The following is a 26,878-nucleotide window of genomic DNA, read 5'->3' on the forward strand; positions in this document are numbered from 1 at the left end:
GAGACTGTATAATTTGCTGAAAAACAGAAAGTCATTAATTCATTGGACTGAAAACAAACATAAAAAGAGCCATCTTGCAAAGATTTATAGTGGGCAGGTGCAGATGTGTTTGTGAATCCTTATCACTTCCCTGCTGTCTCCCTCTAAGACAATTAAAAACAATTAAAGAGTTAATTGTTCTGGTTTATATTGTAATAGCTGTCTTTGAGATCCTTTGCCTTTTTGGTATCGTTACGGAACTCATTTTAAGGGAAGTGCTGGAAGATCCACCTCAAAGCTATGACTAACTTAATATCCCATTATAAACACAAAACCTCGCCCCAGAGCTGCTTGTACAAGCGACCTTTAGTTACACACATGTGACAAGTTCCCTGTCTGCACTACCAGCCTCAGGCCAGCCTGAAGTCCCCCCAGGAGCCAGAAGCCCCGAGGCCAGCCAGAGTGGGCATCGGCAGGGCTGGCGACTGCCCTGGTCACAGCCGCGGGCCTGCATGCCAAATGGTATGCTGCCAAACATGCCCAGACAGGCTGTCTGTAGACAGTCTGCAAACTGTCTGTGAGGCTGAGCGTGCCATACTTGTGGTCATCCTGGGTACAGCCGTGGACTCCAGTGGGGCTGCTTACGTGTCACGTTCACGCCGACTTAGGAACTAAAATGGCATTAACAAAATTTGATTGAAAGCACGGCTCGTTCTCGGGACGCCCCAGAATGAAGCCTCAGGCTAGAGCAACTGGATGAAACATCCCTCAAGCAGCAGTCCGGCTCGCGGGGAAGAAACAGCTCCGGGCAGGAGGGCAGGGTTTGCCGAGAGGCGCAACACCAGCATGGCTGCTGTGAAGGCGTTTGGCATCCTTCCGCCGCTTGCCCCGGCCGGCGTGGCCTGAACAGCCCGGAGGCATTTCCTCGGGTTAACAGCACGAGCCACTCATTGGCGACATGGTGGTCACTCAGGGCTCTCCCCAGCGGCGGGAGGGGCCTCAGGGCCCCTCAGAGTCCCTCTGAGGCGACTCGGAGGCTGCAAGGCCACCAGCCCTAAACTGAGGAGAGAACCTGAGGTAAACCGGGTCCCCCTCGCAGGGGTGAGGCGGCGCCCGCCCCCGAAAGGCCCGCGGCCCGCCGGTGCCCGAGGCCGCATCTCCCGCCGCCCGGCCTGGCCGGGCCTGGCTCAGCGCACAGCGCGGACCCGGCAGCCCCCCGCGGGGCCGGGCCGGGCCGGGCCGGGCCGGGCCCGGCGGGGTGCAGCCAATGGGCTGGCGGCGCCGAGCGGCCCCGTCCATGCCTGGGAGAGCGGTGACGGCCGGCGCTGGCGGGCTGGTGCGCAGGCGGGGAAGCTGCCTGCCGCGGTCGGAAGGGAGGGGAGGGGAGGAGAGGAGAGGGGAGGAAGGGAAGGGAAGGGACGGGAAGGGGGTGGCCGCGCCGGGCACAGCATGGCTGCCAAGGTAAGTCACCGCCGGCGGCGGGCGGGGAGGCGGCGCGGGCGGTGGCGGCGGCGGCGGCGGCGGCGCGGGCGGCGGGATGCCGGCGCGCGCCAGCGCGGCCGTTGGCGGCGGGGAAGGGGCCGCGGCGGGAGGCGGGCGGCTGCCGCGTTTGACCTCGGGCCTGTCCTTGGCGAAACTCGGCGGGTGGCGCCGCCTCCTCCTCCTCCTCCTCCTCCTCGCGGCTCCGCGGCCCCTCGCCGCCGGCCCCGGGGGAGGAGGGGGGTGGGTTGCGGGGCCGCCGAGCGCCGGCGGCGGGGGCGGCCCTCCCCCGGCCGGCGGCGTTGGGTGCCGGCGGGTACGGAGACGGCGCCGGCGGGGATCCCCGCCTGCCGGCCCCGGGGAGCGGGCCTGCTCTCCGCTGGTAACGCACCACCCGCGTGACACCGCGCGGCCGCCTCCCGCCGCCGGGGAGGTGAGGGGCGGCTGGTGCCGGCGCCGCCGCGGCTCGGCGCGGCCCTCACCGCCGCGGCCGGCGCCCTGCCCCGGCCGGCACTCGCGCCCCGGCTCCGGCGAGCGCTCTTAGGCCCAGCTGTGCCTCAGTAAGCCCCCCCGGCGTAGACGTCCTTACACAAAGTGCAGGTGCATGAGAACGCACAGACGGACGCCTTTGTATATACGCTTATTTTTGGACGAGGGAGTGCAGCGGGTCCTTGGGGCCGCGGCTGGCAGGTCAGGACCTTGCAGGGCTCGCCGTGCCCAGAGCGGGCATTGATGATGGCCCTGCCCCGCTTGCAGGCCTTAGCGTGACGGTCCCTTTTTGTTTTTCCTCCCATTTTCTCCATATACTTGTTTTTACCTTCTGTTTTCCCTTTTCGTTGTAGTTGCCAGCCGGTTTCATTTCTCGGTGCTCCCCTGTCAGATTGATACCTGTTAGTTAGTCTTTTCTGCTGTTTTAGAGGGATAAATTAATTGAAATGCTTTTTATCAGTTGTTTAATAACACAGTTCTATCCCAGAAAAAAATAAGAATTAGCCATTAGCTGGATCAAGACCATATAAAATGTGGGTATTCCGCTTCTAATGGCAGATAACAGTATATGTAGCGTTGGTGTTTCGAAACTTACTACTAGGCTTTCATTAGGTTTCTTTTTTGAATACTGAGACTTTAAAAAAAATAAGTTGGCCCACATCCTGCTTTTGTTGAAGTCAGTGATGAAACTTAAATCAAGAAAACATCAGAAAACAAAACTTCCCCGAACAACGCAAAGCAGCACATGTGCTCACTCTGCCTGGAGTTGTACGCTTGTTTGTTTCAGTGAGTCCGTGACAGTGCTGCTCCTATCAGTACCTTCCTCGCTAAGAACTCAGGTTGTCTGAAATGCATGCTGTTTTAATGGCTTGGCCAGTATGTGATTCCTCTTTGCTAGGTTACACGGAACGGTTGTCCCCAAAGCTTGTGTTTGCTATTTATAAATCTTAGCTGTCCAGTCTAGCTTTTTTTTTTTTTTTCCTCCCACTGGTCCATATACACAGCTTATCAGTTACATCTTGCTAAACTATTGCTGTTAAAAGAGTTAAAAGTCTTCCATGCACTGAGTTTATGAACCATTTACTTATCTTTTCCTCTTCAAGCAGCAGTTCTTAATCTGCAGTCTGTTTGAATCCATACTAGTCAGTTATACTTAAAAAATGTTGTATGTTTAGTTAGTGTTTGTCTAAATCAGGTAGACATGTGCAGTTAGTGTTTGTCTAAATCAGGTAGATGTGCTCCATGCTACACATTTGCATGGTGTCCGTTTTATTTTAGCCTGGTTTATTATACAGTTCAGATCACCAAAATCTATACAGGCCTATGCTGGAAAGACTCAACACTTAAGGAGAAACTGAATTGAATATCATATGTTTCTGATTATGTCAGGCTCAGCAGAGAGATACCTGATAAAAAGAATAATGACTTGTCACTAGTGTCATAAGCATCCTTGGTGCATTGCGAGACAGAGATACAGCACTTTGTACTGCAGGGTTTACAGCCCTCATGTAGCTTCTGAGGAAGGCTTCTGGTTGCAGGCTTGAATGTGTTCTGAGAGACTTATGTTTTCTAAAAAAAAAGTAGAACTGGGAGCAGCTAGAATGGATTAATTATTAAGTTACCTTGTGAGACTTCAAGGGGTTTTTTATCTTCTTGAGGTGAAACAGTTGCTGTTAAGCACAAGTGAATTTCTATTTTTATTGAAGTCAGTGGCAAAATGTAAGTAGCGTTTCTTACTCTAATGGTAATGTCTGAGCTCAGGTTCTGCAAGCATACATATGAATAACTTTGCCACGTTAAGAGCTTCTGGGCCTGAAGTTATTCACCTATGCTTGCAGGCATGGGCCTTGATTTGTGTTCTAACTTCCTCACTGATGCATCTCAGTAATGTTTGCCTTTTTCACCTCAGCCAAACAATGGACTGGTGAGTCGAATGATTTTTCTAAAATCCCTTCAGTACCTTTTCCTTGCCAATATCCTGCATGACTGCTTCCTTTAATTTTTTAATTATACCCTTTTAGGCATATGAGTCTTTAGGATTGAATGTAATTGTTCTTTGCTTGCAAGATTTCAAATGTTGACGTTTTAAGCAGACTTTAGGAATTCAGTCTGTCAAAAGGAAAACCCAAACGGGATACTGTTAAGTCTGCATAGTTAAACACTCAGGTGTCAAGAAATGGGCAAAGCTTTTATGCATGGAATCTTTCATGTCCATTACAGTGCCATTTAATTATCTTTGTTGTATGTTACTCAGTGTCTTACAATTTATACATTTTAAACAACATATATTGCACATCAGTGTCTTTCTTAATCTTTGAAAACGTTTTCTGAAAGTGTTTTGTGAAAACTGCTCTGCAAATTTTATTTGCACAAATTGCCAGTAAAAATTGCAAGTGAGATGTTCCAGTAGATTTCTACCCCGTTGATAACTAAATTACCATCATAGGTACTGGCTTCTTTTTCTGAATTGCACAGAAAACAGGCTATGTGGAAAGTCTTTATGTAATGCATGTACAGAGCAATAATGACATTTTATATAGTGTGTCATGCTTTATTTCTTCATTTTGAGTGTTTAACAATGCAATCACAATGTTTTTCCAGCCCTTTAGACACATACTTCTAAAGTGAAGTTACATAGTCTAGCTAATGCCCCTTGTCATTCACCTGGTGTGTATTTTACAGCAAAATTAACTCTGCTTGAGTGAATGTAAACTACCCTTGGTCCATATCCTGCTACACAGTTCTGGGCATAGCTGTTGTCTCATGCATGTGCAAAGTGTGACTTGCTATCTTTTTAAAGTCCTACTGCTTGGTGAAATATAAACTTATTTTCAGTGGGAAGTTCTAAGATACTTCTCAATGAGACCTGTTTCTGCATCCGATTTTGCCTTTGCCACTGTCCTAATTTGTCTGTTCAACTTAAGGTCAGAAACTGTCACTTATAATGGGAGCTAGTATATATAATATTTTCAAACTTTGTATTTCATAACCACTAAGCTACAATCAGAACAGTTAAAAATTTGATTAATGAAAACTCCAAACTTGAATAATTTTCGTAGATAAAATAAAGATTAGAAACAGTAAAAACAGTGGGCTTAGCATGGAAGCACTTGTACACCATTAAATTTCATCTCTGCTATGGATAGCACGTGAATGATTTTCGATTCTTGTACTGAACTGCATAGTACTGATACAGGAGTTGATTTTTAAATACTGTGGAATATCTCTCTTGTTTCTAATGTAATTTTTCTTGGTGCATGTGTGAACTTATATTGTGCACATACTGGTTGCCTCTATTACCCAGAATATATAAAGTATTTTAAAATTACTGTCTTATGAACAAAGTGAACACAAATATCATGTGCTTAAAAGCTAGTTGTAAAATGACTGTTCAAGTGAAGGCATGAACTTTACATCAGTACCTGGTGGGCCTACTTGCATGCTTAATTTTAAGTGCATGTGTAAGTCTTTTGAAGAACAAGTGCCTGACTGTCAGAAATAAAAACATAACACAAAGAGATTTTGTTGTTGACTTTACTTACGTGACAATATTTGGGATGTTTCTAATGCAAGGTAAAGAAAATTTGTTATGCAGTTTTTGAATATTTAACAATTTTTTAATTCTCTTTCCGCTTGTGTGTACTATGGAAGCTGTATCAGTGGAGTTACATATTCTTTCTGGTTACTGCTGTATTTACCTTTAAAATTCTAAAACATTGTCATATCAAAAATAGTTGGTCCCCATCACAGTCTCTTTGTATGTCTTGGTGTTGATACAGTCAGACATTTCTCACTGAATACCCCAGTCCTGCAAGATGCATCACCGTGACTGAATTAATTGGAGTTCTGTGAAGGGTTGATGCCGCTGGCCCTGCCTCTATGGGTCTTTTTGTGTGTAGCAGTAATCCAATGCTGGCACTGGGTGATGGGAATTAATGAGGTCTGGATAAGCAATGGTTGAAATACAAACACCATGGCAATGCATTTCTAAATGAACGTGATTCCAAACAATGCTGAAACTATTAGATGCTGGTGCAGCCATGCCACGTTGATTATTTTGCTGTCATGCACACCCAGCGTGTCCCTTTGTGCTCCATCGTGCCTCTTTGTTCAGCTCCTTCTCCTGTGCTCCTCTCCCCTGTGCTAGCAGTAGGGTGGGGTGTGCCTGGGAATAGACTGAATTCACTCTTCTTGCCCTCGATGATGCCTTTCTTCCCTTCCTCCAGCAAAATGGAAGAGAAGAATTGCATTGCATTACATGTGGATTCGTTGGGCCCTCAGAAAGGAACAGGTGAGGGACCCTAGCATCATGATGGGCTACTGTGTCCATGAAAGGAGTGGAGTCCCTTACGGACAGGCTCCAGCCACTCAGTGAGATGAAAATTGTGGGGTGAAAGTGGTTGGTGAGTAAGGAGAGAGCAAGCTGTGTGTCCCTGAAGCATCACTGAGTTTGTGTACTGTAGAGTTAATAGTGTCATGATGTTTAATGGCACCGTGGTAATTTTTTTGGATGTGATAGCACCATGTAAGATCCACATGGAAAATCCTATTGCCAGTCTGTACAGGTCCAGTGGTGCTCGCTGATGTGTAGTTACATTTTGGAACTGCGCATAAGTACGTAAATTCTTAAAACACCTTATGTATCACGAGACTCTTCTTTCCACTTCCCCCTCAGAAAAAAACGTGTATTTATGCTGCTTATGACTTATTACTGCATCTTGACTTCTTAAGAGACCAGAATTTGCCTGATAAAGGGACACTGAATTTGTGTGAGTGCTGATAACTTCAAACCTTTTCTAAGTACAAAGTATCATGCACGATGACTATGACTGAAACAGAGGAGAAAGCAAATCATTTACTTCCCTTCCCTTCCCTGTCGACCCTGCCATTGTTTATGTGTTTAGTTTCATTTGGTTTCTTTTACTGCACAAGTCTTTGCTTATGCCATTTACCCTTAGGAGGACTGCTTGAGTCCTAATCCCACAAGGTGCACGGCGATTTATGGGGCCCACTGGCAAGAATAATTCCAGGGAAGGCATTCGCGGAGCGACTATCTTGTGGAAAAAGTCCATACAGCTCTCTTCTACAGTGAATGCCGAGTTACCCTGAAAAGGAGTTTTATTACACTGGGGCTTTTGTCTGAATTGAGTTTATGTGTTTCTTTGTACGACTATTCCCACCCCCTACCCCCCTTTTCCTTATCAGAGCAAGGTGGGAGCAAGAGGAGGTGGTGAAAGAGGTCAATTTATGTCTTTAATATGTTAGAGAGGTACTGATGGGATCGCATGTTGCAACTGCCAGTGGTTTTAACAAGTTTTTGAAACTTGCTCTTCTCCATTGTGGTATCCCTGTAAGAGGAGTTGCAGGGTGACCTTGCTTCATGTATAGCTCTAGGAGAATCTTACTGGACCCAACAGTTATGTGTACATCCTTACGTGCATCTTGTCTGTTGTGATGTCCGCTGAAAAGTATGTAAAGTTATCTGGATCTTACCACATCAGGAAATGAATTCCTTGTTCTATGCAGCTTTGTGTCCCAGGAGGTTAGAGAAGCTGTTCTGCGTGTACATCAAACAATATGTTAAAGACACTTCTCCTGTTCCTGTAATGTAGACAAGCTTACAGCCCTGAATGATAACAATGTGTCTTCTGACCAGCTTGTTTAGGCCAATATCTATTTTATTTATCTATGTTGTCCAAGGAGTATGACAAGGAGGTATGTGATACTGTATTTCCTGGAAGATGGCATGATTGTGCTGCTTAATTTTAGCTTCATTTTTGCTTTTGATCTGTGGAAATGCTGCTGCTTTGGCTATAGAATGGCTTTGCTGTACTGAATAGAGCCTGTATGTTTGTATGGCGCCAAACCTAAACTTGCGTAAGGCCTCTGGGTGCTACTGTGAATGCTAATCATGCTGTTTTGCTCCAGCTACAACACAATCTTTAGAAGCAGAGTAGCTGATGTTTTATGGTGCTAGATAACTATGGATAGTAAAACATAAGGTTGCATATTTTTTGGTGCATTCTCTTTCTGGAAAGTATCTGTATCTCAGTCATTTGAAGGGAGATAAAGAGGTCCTTGTAAAAATACTCGTCTTCGATTGCTTTGGAATAAAGCAATTTCAACTCAAGCTTTGTTAAAACACTTAAAGGAACACTGCAAATGCATTTTCATAACATTTTAAAATAATTTCATGCTATTTACAATACCTTCGAAACGTGCAATTGCAATTATGTTCTTTACCAAAAATGTTACTTGGCCTGCACAAAATCCAGTGTGTTAAAGGATGAAATTGCTCATAAGGAGTGGGTTGTTGGTATTTTTTTTTCTCTGAAGAGGGGGAAAAAGTAACATTTGAGAGAGAGTGGAGAATTGAGTGCATGTATACCAAACTATATACCTTTGGAGAAGAAACAGAAGAAATAGAGTTTGTCACAAGCCTGATCAAATTCCTCTTGTTGGATACTTGTGAGGTCCCTAACCTCAGCTGCTGGATTCGTATGCTTCTGGTGTCTTGCATGCTGAGGCAGCCTGCAAGAACTGTTTCTATGCTGACCAGTAAGGTCACTCTTTGGGTATCCTTGAAGGTCTGCCTTACTCCCTGGCTTACTCCTGGCCATGTGAAAACCAGAGCCTGGAGTTTAGGCTAAGAAGACTCTTTGGTGTTCTCTAGATCAACATCTCCATGCCTAAATTTTATCCACTTGGCTTTGGAAGTAGAATTAGGAAACCTATCTGAGGTGTCCAGGAACAGGAACCACAACAGCCAGGATGCTGACTAGGGAGCATCTAAGTCAGCCAGTGGGAAGTGAAAAGATAGGGATGTCCCAGGAGGATTTTCAAATGGCAAGGCTTGCATCTCTTATTTCAGTCAGGGATGCTGTGTAGTTAGCAGTACAAGGACTGGGGGGCAGAGGAGTGGGCCAGAACCGAATTCAGTTGCGAGCAATTAAGGCAGCCAGCTGGGAGGGGGGAGATTTGGATTCTCTGTTGCCAGCGGTGTTTACGCATTTTGCATGAATGATACCTCCACCTGCCAGTTTTGGAGGGTTGCTGTGCTTGATGCTTACTACAGTTCTGCCAATGCACCTTAAATGTGTTGCATGCGTGGTTGCTGGGCTGGAGTGGAGACGCCTGTTCAGCTTGTTTGAAATGTCTGTACGTGCTCAGCCAGGACTGTGGTGCTTCTGGATGTGCACCTTGGTGGAACTGGAATCCTGAAAATCGTAAGTCGTGTGTGCCTTTCTGCTCGTAGGTGGATTGGTTCTTGCATCAGGCTGTGACTGAGGTAGTGGAGTGTGCTAATGGATCTGACCCTCAGAGGCCAAGCAAAGTGGAGTTTGCAAATACATAAACACACATTTTGTTTGTAAAGAGTGCACTGAGATTGGCAGACTTGTGCCCAGACAGCCAAACCTTTTAACAATGATTTTTAAATCTTCTTAGTGTCATCACTACTTCCATAGTTTTGGGAGGTTACTGGTTCTTTTTTGGAGTTGTAGGCTAGACTGGATCAGGCCTCTGGGACTGGTTCTTTGCCTGTTTTCCCTTCCTGAGACTGAGCTGATAGTCTCTCTGCACTGGCGCTAGGGCTGAACTCACTGTAGCTGTTCTGTTAGTTGGGTTAGAATGGAGAGGTACCTGTTTGCTTTCTGAACTGTGAGGTCACTGCATTTTTTGAAAGCCAGTGGTAGCCATGAAGCTGTGATTCAACTTGGATAATACTAAACATGCACTAGCAATACTAGAGTAAGGTAATGGTGCCGGGGTAATTAGAGTCGGTAACTGACTTAGCAAAAAGTAGCACAGCTTCTTTTTTTATATATATAGCTTGCTTTTGTTTGCTTTAAATCAGATCAGTTCCTTAATATGGTGCAAAGCAGCATAAAGAGTTATGTGGACTATTTACTGTCTGGCATTTACAGATTTTTTTTGCATTTTTCCACTGCTTAGCAGAGAAATGAGAAGGAATTGTTTTTTACCAAAATTAGGTCTATGCTGTTTTCTGTGGATCAGGCAGTTTGTTCGTTGACAACCCTTCATGCTTGGCTCATAACAGGATAACCATAGAGGTGCTAGGGCTTTTTCCCTAAACATAAGAGGCATGGTACAAGAACGTAGCCAGGGGGATGTAACTGTAAGTTTTGCATAGGCAAAATTGTGAGGTTGTCATAGAACTAATTGGTCAACTGATGTACCCACTAGTTATTTAAATGCCAGTGGGTGACAATCAGTTTAAATGTTCAGAAGAGGGAAAGTAAAAAATGGAACTGAAACACCAATAAAACTCAGTCACCATTTTCCTCTTAAATATTTATACTAAACTCTTCAAAAGTCTTTTTTTCCCATTTTCTCTATATAGCTCAGTAACTGGACTGATACGAGCACTTTTAAAAGGAAAAGTTTGATGTGAATTTTCCATGAAAGCAGAAATAAAAAATCAGACTGCCCTTGCAAATGGTTTAGTGTTGTATTGTTTTTTAAAAGGTGTGTCTCTGATTGGCTTGCTTATGTATTCAAATGTGAACTGACTTTTCTGTAGGAGGAGTAACTTGTTTTTAGGCAAGTTTATGGTGGTATTTGCCTTGATTAGGTAGGCTAGCTGGTCCCTACAGGTTTTTCTAACAGTGCTGATCAGTTCTAGCTCAACATCAGGCACAGAGGATGACCTTAGCCCATAGGAGTCAGGCAGCTGGTGAAATCCTAACTCTCTGAGGCTTTCTTCTCCCTTTAGAAATGTGGGAGAGTAGAGGGGAGTGACCTTTGTGGTGAAGATGATGGAAGCTTGCATGCGCTGCAATAAACTTTATGTTTTGTTTCTTAGATTGGTAGGTTTTTAATTATTGATACATATGTGAATTTTTAAGCACGATGGCATTTTATAAAATAACCATATTTAAATGTATAGAGGTCAAAATGAAAAACCTAGCTACAAAGAGGTTTCATGCATTTGTTTTAGGTTACTGTTGCCTTTATGACTATGACCTCCACATCACCTCAGTCTTGCTTCCTGCCAGCCAGTTCATGTTAGCATAAATAATGTTGGTGCTTTGTTCATCCCTTCAGCAGGAGACCCGCTCTCAAAGGCTTTGGGCCAAAGCTGGAGGGAGGCTTATATCCTTCTGGGAACAGGCACCTGGGACCTTTTATGGGACTCGTCATTGTATTGTTTTTCTTAACCCAGATATCGTATTTGGAAAACTTATCCAATCTGAGTTTATTGTAATAAATAGTACTACTGCAACTTGTGATTGCTTTAGTTATTCTAAAATACATTTCCATTCTCAAGTGACAGATTTTCTTTACTATCCACATCCATCTGTGGGATAGAGAGTGTTTTTGTCCCTGTAGCAGCCTTTCTTATGCCTGACAGTTTGTGTTCCTTCTCAAGCACCATTGCTGGAGTTTACTGAATTTACATGTAGGCTTTTTGGAAGACCTGAGGCTTGCCATCAGTTAGAGCTTCATTTGGTTTTAGGCAGGGCATAGTTACACCACGCTGTTTGCTGTGGAAGCTGAGAGGTGACAATTTTGGTTTTCGCCAAGCTCTCGGTCAACTAGTGTCCGAATAGCCTCTTGTTTTCAGTAGAAGTTGCAGATTTTCATATCAGTCTGTCTTGTCTACTAGTCTTTCCACATTTTTTAGCATTCTTACTGTTAATATTTTAGGTGGCTGTAATTGCAATGAATAGGACAGATAACTGCTCTTGAAACTGTTAATTCTTGCTCCACAAACTGTCCTTAAGACAAGTGAAGACTTCCCAGCCATATAGTGCTGTTTGAATTATTACTACTCTTTGATTAAATGCAGGTGCAAATAGTGAAAAAAAGATGTTAACACTGGATCTTCTTGCATACTGCTAGGTTAATTAAATTTGATGTAATGTGGAGAGAAACACACAGACATGTGTCTTTACTCAGGCATGTAGGATCACCTTTCTTGTGAAGTGCAGTGCTTCACAGAAAGCAGATAAAGAATGTACTGCTCCAGCACCTCTCTCAGGTATCTGGGACAGGAATGTCTGTCTGACAGCAAAACAGACTGATCAGGGAGGCAAATGGTTAATGATAAGTTGTAAATTGAAGAAGGGTCTTTCAGAAACTGACCTTTTTAAAGCACATCAAATGCTTTTTGACCAGCATGTCTTATTTTCTAAAAGCTGCCAGAATACAGAATTAAATTCACCTGCTAAGGTCCAAGTTTTGGTAAGCCCACAATGACAATCCTAGAGTTGCAGTTATCTGTAGAACTGTCTTAAGGTTATATTGAGATTAGCCACAAATTATATAGCTGGAACTTGATTATGTCTTCTGTTCAAAAGAGAAATATTAAGAAGATAGTTTTGCTTGAAGGGTATTAGCATGTAGTCTTTAATTTTTTTCCAATCTTCAGGTCCCACTATAAATCAATCCTATGTGAAGGTAATATACCCTCAAACTCTTAAAGTCTAGTTTTTAAAAAATTTCTCATCAGTATAAAAATTTCAAGGCTTTTAAAGGCTATTTTTGCAATTATGGGGACCTATCAGAAGGGTAATACATGTGCTTTTTACAACCATGATTTTTATGTCCTTGATGATTAGGGCAATTGAAGAATTGCAAAGAGCAACCTTAATTCCAAAGCTGGAATACGGAAGAAGGTGTTGTGTAGCTAGATGACCATAGTTATTAGCCAACCTTATAAATAGGTAGAAGCAGATTTTTTTCCCCTCCTCCTTCAGATGCCTTTACCTAATTAGTGTTCTGGAGTATTAAAACCTTGGCCCTTGAGCTAAACAGGTGTTGAGAAAATTAAAAATAATATTTTTGAGTAGTTGTGGAACTGCACAGAGGGGGAAGCATAGGAGATGAAAGTCTGTATATTTCTGGTATAGTTGAACAAATTTTTCTTAAACTGAAAACTTTAGGAAAAGGACGAGAACAGTGATCTTATGTATGTGAATTTCATTTGTTATTTCCCCAATAGCATTTATTCTTTCTCTCTCTCCATTTGTGACACTAATCTTGTTGGTACTTCCTTCATAATTGAAATTGATTTACTGGAATTCAGATTGTTGTGTAAAATGCTATTGACCACAGATTTTTCCAGCTTCATGCACAATTTTGTATTTATCTTTTCATGTATTTCAGTTTCTGTAGGTGAATACTACCTGGTATTTATTCACTGAATATTTAAAAATGTTCTTACCTGGAGCCGAGCTTCGTTTCTATTGGAGAAGATAAGTTTAAACTTATCAGGAAATGGAAGGTTCAAAGAAGGTTCCTTGGCAGGTTGGAGTTTTTTCTTAGGGCTGGCTTTACAAGATGAGGAGAGAACAACAACTAGCACTCTCTGTTCTTTGTTTTTCTTTCTGACATTGTATACTGGGAAAAATGTATGTAGATTTCAGAATATGGAGTCATAGCAGGGCACACATTTTTTTCTACTTTCTTCCTGATAGTGTTTGCATGCTGTCTAAAAGTGCACTTAGTCAACAGGGGAGAATGCTTTCACAAGGATGATCCTGAGCCAAATGCCAATCATCGAGCCACTAGGAAGAATAAATTCTAATTGTCTTCATATTTAAGTTGCTGTTTCTTATCCCAGCTTCCCTGAACTGTCTCAGCCAATAGAACCATCACTTATTTGGGGTTTGGGGTTTTTGCCTCAGTTAATAGATATTTAATTCTGGGAAGTTAGCAAATGTGCCCCCTTCATCTAAGTAAAGCAGTAAATTATAATAGTTTTTAAGGAGTAAATTAGAGTGAATTATTCAGTGTTTGAGTAGTTTGAGTGGCATCTGGCTACATCCTTCATCAAAGACTGATAGGTGTTACTCAAAATGCAAGTAACATCTCCAAAGCATAAAAGGCCATCAGCAGGATCATGACACAAAGATTCCATGTCTGTGCACACAACTCTGGTTTGGAGGTGTGCACACATGGTTTCCTACGCTGCCTTAATGCTTCTTCCTACTTCTGCGTGTTTGTGGTAGTGTTTTGCATTTTTTCTGCAGTTCTTTTATGCCAGGTGCACACTACAGCTTCTTAGTCGAGTCCCTGGTCTGGTGTGTGGTGGTACGGTGAGGGAGATAGAGTAGGATGTTGTCCTGCATCAGTAGCAGGGTGGGAGGCTCCTTGCTTAAAGGACTTAAATTGAAAGGTATGTTCTGCAGTAGCAGTCAAGCATTATCGTCTGTCCTTTGTTATGTGACTTTCCTGTCACATCCATCCATTGCGTGACCTGATACATAGGTCTGATTTTAGGATAGAAGAAAAGAGGTCTGAAAATTAGTATTACTGAACAAACAGCAGGCTGCTCGTTATTATTGTCATCTTTCTGTGCCTTGGAAATATGGCCTGTTTCCACTCTTCCCTGGATCCTTGGCTACTAAAACCTCTTGGTCACGTATTTTATTATTGTAGGTCTTTATCATGTTTGACAACTACTGTTTGATGGAACATCACTGATTTAACAGATCTTTGGCAGAAGAAACCTTTAAGTGAGGCACCAAGTATGAAAAGCCATTAGAAAAAACATGGTATGTAAAAATACTGTGTCTGGCTGATTCCTGCTCTCAGCCCATTGTGCAGTCTGAATCTGACTAGAGAAATCTTCACGTGTTTAGGGGAAGAAATTTTTGAATAATTTCACATTTCCATTAAAATAGTTTTTGTCACTGACATCAAGTCAGCCTTCCTCCTTCCTGTCACTTCACCTGTCTAACGCTGCTTGCCATTGTGTGTCAGTCTAACTGGAAACTACTTTGTAAAAGATCATGAATTAGTCCCGTGTTGATGCTGTTCAAAAAGGAAAACATGGCAACAACAAACTTTCTACAATTGCTTTTACTCTGTTCATACACCCAAATCAGTTACTTGGTCTGCATCTTTACTTTGAAGACTGGTGTGAAGCAGTGGGTTCAGTCTCTTCTGCATTGTGAACATTGTACTACAAAAGTTTTGGGTTTCTCTTGTCTTATCACAGTAGAAAATGATAGTGACTGTAAACTTACTGCAATTTGCTTTTCGTGTTCCATTACACGTAACTTACAGATTCAGTATCTCCGATATCAGAATAGCCCAAACCAGAATACTTAATTCTCAAGTGTGTAAACATTCAACCCAAATACTGTATAATTAAAATAGCACTTAATAGTTCCTTATTCTGTGTGCTATTGACGAGTTAAGGATAGTGAACCAGCTTTTTCCCTTTTTTTCTCTGGATGAGTGGGGAGGGAAGGAGGGAAAGAGGGAACTGAACTTTTGAAAATGTTGTAAGGAGCTTAGCAAAATATGCACAAAAAGACTGTCAAACACTTATTTTCCTTCCATGTTTTTAGAAAGTTTTATACAGAATATGTGTCTACAATTCTTTTGTGGCTTTGAAAACCTGGAGGTACTTTGTGTTGTGTGTGACCTACAGTTTGATTAAACAAAGGGATATATAATGAAAACTAGTGTGAGGTCTCCTGGCTTTTCTGTTCACTGTTTGAAGACTTCCTGGGCTGGCACAGATTGCAAAAGCTGTCAGGAGTAATCACTGCTTGATCACCCAGCGTTTTTATGAGGCAAAGCATTAATTTTTTGCATTTCAAAGGGCTGGATCAACTGGTCAGAAGTTTTTGGAATTTTACTACGTTTTTGACAGTTGATGACAAAAAGTGAACTAGATTGTCAGCTGATACCAGTAGCATACTGCGGGACAGCTGATGTACTGCTCTGAATTCATTTGGTGATGTCAGGGTGCTGATATCAACCCAAGTGTCCAAGGAATGAAATGGAAGAACTCCTGGTTAATGAGAAATTGAATGAATAGTGCTAGAATTTCTCTAATATCTTAAACTCTGCTCTGTGTTTGGTTAATCTGGTATTTTTAGATTTTAGTTTAACTGCAGTGCCCCCTAAGAAAATGGAAATCTCTTTCTTGGAGGGGGGGGGAGATTTAATTCTGTTTTCCACACTGCTAAAGATATCTGCCTGAAAGTAATTTTAGGATTTTTTTTTTTTTTAATTCCTGTCTTTAAATCAAAATGCTCAGTTTGACATCATCATAATTTCCACTGCAACCAAATGATCTCACAAAAATATTCTGAGGGCAGTGCAGCAGAAGTAAATTTAATGCTTTAATGAAACAGTTATTGCTTTATGCAAATATATGTAATAAAATAGACTCACAGGTGAGAAGCCAAAATCATTCAAGCTAAAATCAGAATAGTTTCTAATTAAAATGTATTAAAATGCTGGAAATGTTTCTGCAGTTTGTTAAGGAGATGAGAAGTTTTTAATTATTGTTGTCAGGTATCTTACAACTTTTGCAAATTACAGAGAGTTATTGTGAACTCTTTAACAATTTTGACTGAGTTGCGGCAAGTCACTGGCAGATAAACCTTTAGTATTACAGTTACTGCCTTACATAAACGATTTAGGTCTTCATTGGATTATTTAATATTCCCACATGAAACTGCAAATTATTTCCAAATACGTTCTTTGATAGCTTCAACTTTCTGTTCAAGCTCTTAGCAAGAATGAAGGTTACGTGGCCACAGTGGCCTGTGGTAACTGTGTAATCTGCTAATATTTAAGCACCAAGCATTTGTTTATTGTTAATACTGAAGATAAGAATTGTAAAAGAAAATGTTAAACTGCCTTTACTTCATAATTGCCCTGTCTTTAGGGAGTTGATTTCATAATTTTAAACTGAAACCTGTCTGATGGGAGTTGGACAAACGGTGATACCGTTGCTTGCAGGGAAAAGAGACCGTGTTTGCAAACTTGTATTTTGGCATGTATTTTGAGATGACAGGCAAAAGTCTTTAAGGGAGAGAGAGAGACTTTGTTATTTGAAAGTCTGGGTTTTCCATAGTCAGAGGTTGACTAGCATGTTTATCTGGAAGGTGGATAGTTATTGTGACTCTTCCAGCTTTTACAGAGCATGGGCATGCTCCCCATGACCCAATACTCCACTATGCTGAGTGCTGAACAGACAAAAAAAGAAAAGAAAAAAGAACCTTTTTTTTTTACCTTATTGTTTCAAGTAGCACAGTGTTATTATTTGCCTAAGTATGTGACGGAATGCTGCTGTGATTTTTGTTAGCTATGAGGAAGGGTTCCTGACCACAGGACTTAAGATTTTCTTTGAGTCTCATCATTTATAGCCTTTAATAAGTTAGCTTTGTGTGTGTGGTGCTGTTTCCATTGTGCAGTTGTCTTTTGTTCTTTTTAAGGTTGTAGAATTGGATCCATGCACACATAGGGATTCATGCCCACTCCCACACCCTCCCCAGTTCTCTGAGCTGCTGAGCTGTAGCATTTTCAATAGAGTTGAATAGATGGATTTGATTATAAATAGGATCTTGAAAAGTGAACTTCTGTGTTCAAAGAAGAAAACACAACACTGAAACAAAATACATTTACCTGTCAGTTATTCCTACATAATTCCTGTCATGCAATTATTAGTCAAGACGTGTAATGTATAGGAACTTTTCTCCAGCACATTTCTTTTACTTGCTCATTCACAAGCATGAAGTCACAAATAACAACAGTTACTCTAGCAACAACTTGAGACAGACCCTTCCATAAGTTTTTAGACACTGATTGCACATCCATATAATATTTTTTTTCCTTATTACAGAAGTAGTAGTATCTCTTACCTCAGAGCAGATCATCCTGTTACTATACCCCTGTATGGCGCTGCTCCAGGCTTGCTTTCTTCAAAGGGCAGCAGTTTTTTTGTTTATTGCTGCAAATGATCCTGCTCACTCACTGGGACCTTGTGTCACAGTATAACTTCCATTGCATTGACATCTGGTAGAGAAAATCACAGAGAAACCTTCTGTAACACTGTTCAGGGTGTCTATTTCTGCCATTGTTTGCTGTCTTGGTTCTGTAATTTTTGAAGGTGTCACATAAAATATGGGACGCATCTTTTTAGGTTGCTGTCAGCACTCCATGGCGTCAGGTGCGGTGCAGCACTCTCAAGAAGTTCCCTGGTGGTGAAGCATTATATCTATTGTTTTGAATCTTTTGATTTGTGACTTGTCATGGTAGAAGAACCTGATCATTTAGGCTGTAAAAGCTGCTTTGTACCATGCTGGGGGGACTAAGCATTTGGGTGTTGGAGGCTGGAGCTAAAAGCCAGGTGAAACCAGGAGTGATTGTCTCTGTTGAGCTGTGAGCTGCTGGGATCCTTGAGTGCCGTGAGCACCAGGACCTTGGAGAGGCTCGTTAGTAGCTTATATGTTGCATTCAGTGATGGCTTTCCCAGAGGTCACTGGTGCTCTGCATAGCTGTGAGACGATGCTTCCTGAAGGTGTCACCTTGTGAGAACCATAGTGTTAAATGGCCTTGTGTCTTAATTGCCGCTTACCCGTTGCTTAATCCTGGTCCAAATACATATTTTATGCTAATAACATTGGGTGCCAGATAAACTTTATGCTGCCCTAATAGTCTGCTACTTCTCCCTGACAATTTTTGAGTGATAACAGCTATCTAATCTGCTTCCTCCAGGAACTACTTTTGTTCTTGCTGTTACACTGGAGAATTTTTCTATCCTTTGCTTCTTTGGATGAGATGACTATTTTCCTGCAAGATGTAAGCCTGAAGTTTAGCTCTAGAAGATGAATTGCTGGCACTGGGAGGACTGCTTTTGGAAGATGAACGTGAGGCAGTTGATGTCTTGAGCTTATGGTCAATGCACTGGTTGTATGGTGCATTGTAACAGAATAAGCCCTGGGAGAATCAAAAAGGAAAGTTTAAACTGGGCTGAGATAGCCAGCAAATATGTTTTAGCAGGTTGACATTCATTATGTGTAGATATGCCTCCATTTCTGAAAGGTGTAAGGAAGCAAAAGGGAGAGCAAAGTAACAATGTTAGCTTCTATCATCCCATCCATCTATGGTGAGCAGGAGGGAGGTATTTTTGAAAGATACCCATGAGTTGATGGAACCATCATTTGACCATTCTCATTAATAGCTTATTTGAAATAAACTTTTTTACTGAAGAGCCCTTAATATGTATTGTTCTGGTTTAACCCCAGCCAGCAACTAAGCACTATGCAGCTGCTCACTCACTTCCCCCCCCCACCCAGTGGGATGGGGGAGAGAATCAGAAAAAAAAGAGTAAAACTCGTGGGTTGAGGTAAGAACAGTTTAATAGGACAGAAAGGAAGAGAATAATGATGATGATGATAATAATAATAAAATTACAATAATAATACTAAAAGGATTGGAACAAAACAAGTGATGCACAATGCAATTGCTCACCACTCGCTGACTGATGCCGAGTTAGTTCCCGAGCAGCAATCTGCACCCCCAGGCCAAGTCCCCCCAGTTTACATACTGGACATAACATCCCATGGTATGGAATATCCCTTTGGCCAGTTTGGGTCAGCTGTCCTGGCTGTGTCCCTTCCCAACTTCTTGTGCCCCTCCAGCCTTCTTGCTGGCTGGGCATGAGAAGCTGAAAAATCCTTGACTTAATATAAACACTACTTGGCAACAACTGAAAACATCAGTGTGTTATCAACATTCTTCTCGTACTGAATCCAAAACATAACACTATACCAGCTACTAGAAAGAAAATTAACTCTATCCCAGCTGAAACCAGGACATGTATAATTATTGCATTTCTTCAAGTGAGTGGTGAGCTCTAGTTTGCTGAGATACATTGGGATATGTAAATATTACATAATGGCCATAGCAAATTAGCTTGCTTGTGTGTCTTTGCATCACAGTCCTGAAGATCATCTGAGTGAAAACATGTTACAGAGGAGATATGAGACAATAGGAAATATTACTTTGAGGAAGAAGATGGGCTGATGCAGTCAGAATACTGTAGCAGTTTATGATAGGTAGGTAGAGAAAGTGATTGGAGAGCTGAGCTTTTTCTGATACCAACATGACAAGTGAAGGAGAAATTTCTGTTTTTCACAAAGAGTTGGTTTCAGGTTCAGCTTCTCACTGTTGTGTAGTGCATCATGTTTTGTTGTAGGAATGACAGCAGTTGCATCCTTGTCCTAGTCCAGAGGCTGACTACAAACTAATAGTCTGGTTTGTTCCTAACTGCATCTTCTGATACATGCTTAGAGTTTGGAGTCAATAGTATTGGTCACAATATGATGCTTTTTGCTTTAATTAATCAATTTTGCTGAGCATTGACAATGCCTATTTTTTACCTTAGTATCGAGCTAGTCTTATTTGTTTTCCAGGTCTTTAAGTAGGAAAATTGTATAAGTACACAGCCTAAATGTCTTCTTACCTAGCATTAATTAGCTATTATTGGAAATTCTTGTAGCAGTTTTCCTTAAGATATACACTACTCCCACATTTGTTTCTGTACCTACTTGGAAGCATTGGACAAAGTGGACAAGCATTTTCCTGTGTATATGTTAGTGATAACTGTGTGTTGGTCCTGAGTCAGGTTGTGTGCAAAAATACTATGATTTATTGGGAATCTACTTGTGCAAGAACCATCTTGTGAACAAGCCAGCTGTATTTGCTTTGGGACTTTGAAAGTAGAATCAAAGCTAGCAGCTGATTGCCCAATAAAGTAGTCTGTTAGCTTTGATGCATTTGGGGGAAGTGAGACTTCCACTTACCATGGTGCAGAAGCTGAACTGGGAATTGCCCAGGATTTATAATTGTGACAGAGTGAAGATAGATGCAAATAGTTTTGCCTGAGACTTGCTGTCTGTTAGCTAGCAAATTTTGTTCTGCTTCACCATTGTATGGAGCAGTCTCTGTGCAACTGTCTAGTTTCATTAATGTTTATTCGGTAGCTCTGCATACTGAATCAGCCTGTAGGCTCTAAAAAGACTTCGTTGATTAGTGTTAATAACATTTCTTTTTCTTAGCTTAGCTAGGTGTTATTGGATAAAGGAATGCAGTAATTGCTACTTAGTGTAGGGTTACACTTTTGCAAAACATAATTGTAATGTTCGACTCTGAGGATGAGAACTGTTTTTAGAAAATAAATGTTTTTGTCTCAAGGTGACTGTGCTCAAACTGATCAGGCTGAATGTACCTGCTTAGTAGTTACCAGCTTCTCTTACAGTGCTTCTTACCCTAAGCCTTTGAGTAGGTATGCCAAATACCATCTGATTATATTTTCCTAGGAGAAATACTCAGCTTACCATTAGGGAGGTCTGGCAAGAACATCTTTTTGATCTGCATTCTGTGCCAGCTCTCCTTGCAGTTATCTGCTTCCCTGCTTGGTGAGCTGGTCCACATCTTGCTTGCAAGCTTTCCCGTGATGCTGAGTTCTGTGTAGTTCACTTTCTATTGCAGACCACAGTCAAGTTCTTTTACTTGGATTCTGTTGATCAGAAGGAATGGCAGTGCTTTTGCTGAGGTGAGAATATGCTGAAGCTTGTTGGGCTAATGAAAAACAGTTATTGGGGCAGCTGAAACAGGAGACAGTGCCTTGGACAGATGTTGATGCAGAACACTGCTGTAACTTATGCTGTGTGTGATGATGGAAGGTGACCAAGGGGAGTTGCTAGGTTAGAAGAATGATTGTGTATGTTTGTGGTAGTACTAGTTTAAATATGGAAGAAGGGTGATTCTCATCTAAGTAAGCAAGTTAGTTTTATTAATATACAAACTGGAGCATTGTTTTAGCATAATACTTACACAGTATTAATAGATTTCTGGTCTGAATTCAATCTTGGCCAGTAACTGCGCTTTAACTGGTTTCCAATATTCCAGTCACTCATTTAAACAGGAATGTAAGGTCAAACCCTGGTTTGATCTCCTTTGGAGTGGCACATTTTGAGTGTGTATGTATACTCTTAGCCAGAAGGAAACATTATGGTGATCTTATCTGACCTCTTAAATAAACTGGGCCACATGTGTTTGAGTCTTACAGGTGGACTCAATAACTTGTGATGAAACTAAAGAATACCTCTAGAATACATGAGGTTTCAATCTGATTTGAGGTCTTTTAGTGGTGCCAAATACATTGCATTCTTTAGTCGTGTTTAAGAATGGAAGAACTTTTAAAAAATAGTCTACATTTCAACATGAAGCTACTAGAGCTTGTGATCACTTGTTAGGCCTTTCATCAAACATCTTCTCTCTGTATGTGCCTGTAGGTGGTGTTCTCTAGAATTAAACAGACTGAGCTCACTAGTGTCCAGCAGCGAGGCAGCCCTGCCACAGCTCCGGTTGTCTGCTTGGAGAATGGCTGCTCTCCAGCATCTTACCTGCTTGGTGTCAGGAGTTTTTAAAGATCATCAGGGTAGAGGGGGACATCTTTACCTCCATCAACTTTCTCCTTCACGCTTGAAGGTCAAACTGTGAGGAAGAAACAACATGAGAGATGTTTATCTCTTTATCTTTGGTTAGGACTTGCTGTTGTCCCAGTAAACTTTCTGGAATGTTGTAGCAATTCCCAAGTGTTCCTGGATCCCCATCACCTTTCTACTCTATCCAAATGATGGCTACTAAAGTGATCTTTACCATAAAGGTGAGAAGGTCAGACATCTTATGTTTGCCATTAGGTTAATGCTGTATTGGCATTAACTTTGATGTTCCTACTGCCCTTTCTCTTGCCCACCTATGTTGTTGTTCTTTACTGGGTGGAGCACACTCACTACTTCATTAGTCCTTTTGTATCTCTTGATACCGTATACCATCTGACAACCTGTTCCTTCTGCCATGTGTATGACAAATATATTAGTAGAGTTGATTGGAAATGTAATATAAAATTCTTTGATTCCCAATGGATTCTACTTTCTTGCGTTGTACAGTTATTTTTCTGGGAAGGCTCAGTTTGCATTTGTTATTGAGGGTGGAAGTGAGACTGAAAATGCATGTCACTAAATTGAGCATAAGTCAGCAAGGAGAAAAGAGCTCTGCTGGAGAAAATGGGCTGAAATTAAGATGAAGGTGCAAGGGAGTCTAAGGATATGAACAGCTCCAGCATGCAAATCAACCCGTGTGTTACTGTCCCTCACGTACAGAGCTTTCCCTTTCTCTGTGCACCCTCTGTCTCCCTTTGCTGAACGTCATTGCTAATGGGAGGGTTTCAGCATTTTTAAATTCAGTTCTTATATTGCCTGTGCTGGCTGGTTCTTCGCATACATTATAATGCACATATACACATAGTATGTTGGCTAAAACTTCCAAGTATCTACCTTAGGAATGAAAATCCCTGCTGACATTTTCTGTACGTTATCCCAGTCTCTTCTGCAGCATTTCCTGACTTTGTTATAATCCTGCACTGTAGTTACTGTACTCCCTGTTGTCTCCTGTTTTTTTACAAATAAATGTTTGTTGGAGAGATTTCTTCACTGAACCTTACTTATTCAAAGTTAGTGGGGGTTTTTTAAGCGTTAGTGTCTGTTACAAAGCATCTCTTTGTGAAGAGCAGTAATAAGCATTTCCCTCGGATCTGTTTTATCAAATGCCTTCTCAGGCAACTAGAGAGATGTCATGCCTACCAGCTCATAGCTGGTTTTCTCTCAGGCTTCTTATGGATAGAAGATAAAGTAAAATGGAGAAGGCTTTCCAGTAACAAAACACATCACCTAAGCCCAGTTATATGAAAGTCAGTAAATATCATCTGAGTTGACTGAAGGAGAAGCGGCCTGTGTCTGTGGGTCACTTTTCATCAGGCACACTACCTGTTGGCTTGCAGTCTTGTTGGCATCAGGTTACTTAGCCCACCTTCAACTGCTAACATAACTGGGAACAATTTTTGGAATGGTATTGAAAGTGATATTTTGACCTTTTCCAGAAGGGGAATCTGCTAGTAATGCCTGTCATCGGGATCAGTTCTTGTGTCTGTGTGTGCAGCTTCAGCTTTGCCCACAGCTGGGGATGGATGAAAGGCTAAATTAAATACTTCTCCTTTTAGGATTGGTATGGCTGCATTAGCATCAGCCCTCCTGAAGCTGTAACATAATGTAATAGAGGCTCTTTTGCTTAATTAGGGTCAAATAGACCTTTCAGAATGGACATTGGTGGATGACACATGGACAAAACAATTAATGTGGTGCTAACCATCCCTTTCCTATCCTATTTCCTGGGAAATGGAAGAATGTGGAAGTAGACTGTGGGAAATGGAGGGAAGCTGTGGTCCACAGCCACTGCTTGGGCTGCTATTCTGCAGTGCCTCTATGATTCATTGACCTGACGAGCTTCAGCCTGTCTTTCAGTATATGGTTTGAAAGAAACTTGCTGTAAAAAAACCACCAACCCATAATCAGAAGGGGGCTGAAAAATGGCAGCTGGGCTGTGAGCATATTTTGTCTCCTGAGTTTCTCAAAATATTAATGTCAGTAAAACCAAAGGAAAATGAGTGTAAGTTCAGCTATCAGCATGTACCCCTTTCCTTTGTTCTTTTCATCCCTGGTTTAGATTTCTGGGACAGTATAAAATTTAAACTTTAAGGCAGATGAACTGTGATATTGATTTATTTTTAATGCCTGTAGGTGTTTGAAGTGTCTTTTGTTTGCCTATATAGTGGCAAGATTCTGGATTGCAGCAGTATAGAAATGGTGGGTTTTTTTCTTTCCACAGTTCCCAATTACTCTAGAGTACCAGATTTTTACAAATGGGCTTAAATTAAATCTTTGCTTACTACACAGTGATTACATTTAGGACAGCTGGTACTTTAGAAAATACACATTTTTAGATTCCAAGCTTCACAATTACACTTTGATTTTTTGCAACTGCCTCCACACGGATTTCTGTGCAAACACAGAATTGGGACTCCAGCTGTGGACTTGGTCATTTGAGTCCTAGCATAACTTCAGGTGTGGTTTTTCCCTTTTAAAAAAACCTTCTAGAATTTTATAAGAAACCTTATTCATACACTTTTCTTAAAATACTCTGGGTTTTTTTTGTGGGGATTTTTTTTTGTTGTCTTTTTTTTTTTTGTTTTTAGTTGTGTCTTTTTTAATTTTTAAATGACCCATTTAGGGTGAGGGAAAACTTATTAAAGATTCTTCATTAAATATACGTGTGAGGATATAATGCTGTTGTACAGACTTATACAGATTCCTACCATTTTCTGCAGTAGTCTAGTGTGCTACTAGAAATGCACTTGCAGTCGCATTCGCTTTTACAGTCTACCATTACTCTGGAGAGTCAAGAAAGTAATTGGTCACGTTTCATTCATAACATTTCTGACGTTTAATTCTTAGGTGAGGGTAAGATTTTTGCGTCTTGCCCCTTGGCTGTTTATTCACCATTACAGAGATGTTTTCACAAGTGTTTTGAAAATCCAGGTTTGCTTGCAGAGTAATTTTTTTTTAATTAGAAATAGATTTATGTGCTGAATTGACTTACCAGATGATGGTTATTATGTTGGCAAGCAAGATTTTATCAAAGTATCCTGAAGGAAGAAAGGGAAACTCTAGAGCAGGCACAGACTGAGGGGATGAATCCTCTTACTGCCAAAAGCAGCAAATGGATGGCCTGGTATGTCAACAAGGAAAACAGTGATGGGCTTACTCTCCATAGTTGATATAGAAAGTTTTGTAATTGAGTGTTTTGGGGAAAAAAAATCCTATTTCTTTGGGTTTGTGGTGAGATATATATATATCTTTTAGATATTTATATATATTTTATATATATATGTATAACTTAGGTTTTAGTTGGAAACTGGCTAGTTGTCTGATCTGCAGAAAAGTGTAGATACTGTGCTTCCTGAATTCATCTCATCAAAAAGGTCTACACTGTAAATTTAAATAGTTTAAAATGGTAGAAGTAGGAAGTAGAAGTACCAATAAACCAAATAATTACATTGGAATTCAGTCTTTTAGGGAGTTGTTTTCTTGGACAAGTTTGTAAGTCTGAGTATTTTATTCTTGCCATCTATCAGCTGGGGGCTGCGTATGGTACTCTGAAATCCTTAGGTGAAAGATGCTGGAAGTATAAAAATCTATATGGTAAAGATGGTATAATGCCGAATCCCAGCAGAGAGGTATGTTGAAAAGATTTGATACTTGAATATCTTTATGGCTTGTTAATGTGCGCTTGTTTAAGGATTGCAGGGTTGCATAAGGGAAGCAGTTACAACAAAAATGTTGAATAACTTAGTGTAAATGTGAAATGAGTAAAATAAGCATGGCCAGCTAAAGTAGTACCTAATTTATCTAAGGTGAACATTTATTTTCATCACTTATTCTGTTGTTCGAATTCTTCCTTTTAAATGGCACTTTAACATCTTTTTTATAGATTATGCATATTAATGTAATCTTATTTACTTGTAGGTGGCTCTAACCAAGAGAGCTGATCCAGCTGAGTTGAAAACAATATTTTTGAAGGTATGTATAAAGTAAATATTTTACTCTTTTTGCTTAAATTTTTTATATCTTTTGCTACTTTATTGCAGCATACAACTCTTGATAGTTTTTCCAACCGTTAATCATTCACTGTATTATTACCATGTTAGACTTAAATACCATTATCAGAATTGAACAATGCTCACCAAGAAGTCAGATATATTCCTGAGTGATTATTGTATTGACTCAGAAGAAGTATTACTATCTTAGAAAAAAACCGCTTTGTTCGGAGAATGTGGTGGGAGTTTCTATATTGTTCCTACACATAGTAAAATGTTCGTGTAGACACCTTGCTGTTAGACCATTTTGTAAACTTTCTTCTCGCATCCTTGCTTCCTTCCTTCCTTCAGGGTTATCTCTGCTTTTGTAATTTGTAGAAGTGTTGGGAAGATCACCTTGTGAAGTGGTGGCCATATTTATTATTTAAATAAAATTCTCTCCTGGTTTCAGCTGGGATAGAGTTAATTTTCTTTCTAGTAGCTGGTATAGTGTTATGTTTTGGATTCAGTATGAGAAAAATGCTGATACACACTGATGTTTTCAGTTGTTGCTAAGTAGCATTTAGACTAAGTGAAGGATTTTTCAGCTTCTCATGCCCAACCAGCAAGAAGGCTGGAGGGGCACAAGAAGTTGGGAAGGGACACAGCCAGGGCAGCTGA

General features: G+C 41.2%; 1 protein-coding gene across 6 annotated transcripts in view; it reads left to right on the top strand.

Annotated features, from left to right (window-relative positions):
* Positions 1 to 926: 926 nt before the first annotated feature.
* Positions 927 to 26,878, top strand: part of SLC25A13 (solute carrier family 25 member 13) — a 105,120-nt gene continuing 79,168 nt past the window's right edge. Inside the window, exons 1-3 of one of the 6 annotated variants that reach the window (XM_049798832.1) lie at positions 927 to 1,056; positions 3,857 to 3,871; positions 26,148 to 26,201. Coding sequence is in view for 4 of the 6 variants with exons in the window: in XM_049798829.1 (XP_049654786.1) it covers positions 1,277 to 1,315; positions 26,148 to 26,201 (93 nt within the window). In the remaining 2 variants the exon portion in view is untranslated. Of the gene's footprint in view, positions 1,057 to 1,248; positions 1,316 to 1,371; positions 1,441 to 3,856; positions 3,872 to 6,196; positions 6,239 to 26,147; positions 26,202 to 26,878 lie in introns of those variants that run through there. The other 5 variants (XM_049798830.1, XM_049798833.1, XM_049798829.1 and 2 more) reach the window with 5 other exon arrangements.

The sequence above is a fragment of the Accipiter gentilis genome, chromosome 4 (genome assembly GCF_929443795.1).
Source record: "Accipiter gentilis chromosome 4, bAccGen1.1, whole genome shotgun sequence".
NCBI classification, from domain to species: Eukaryota; Metazoa; Chordata; class Aves; order Accipitriformes; family Accipitridae; genus Astur; species Astur gentilis.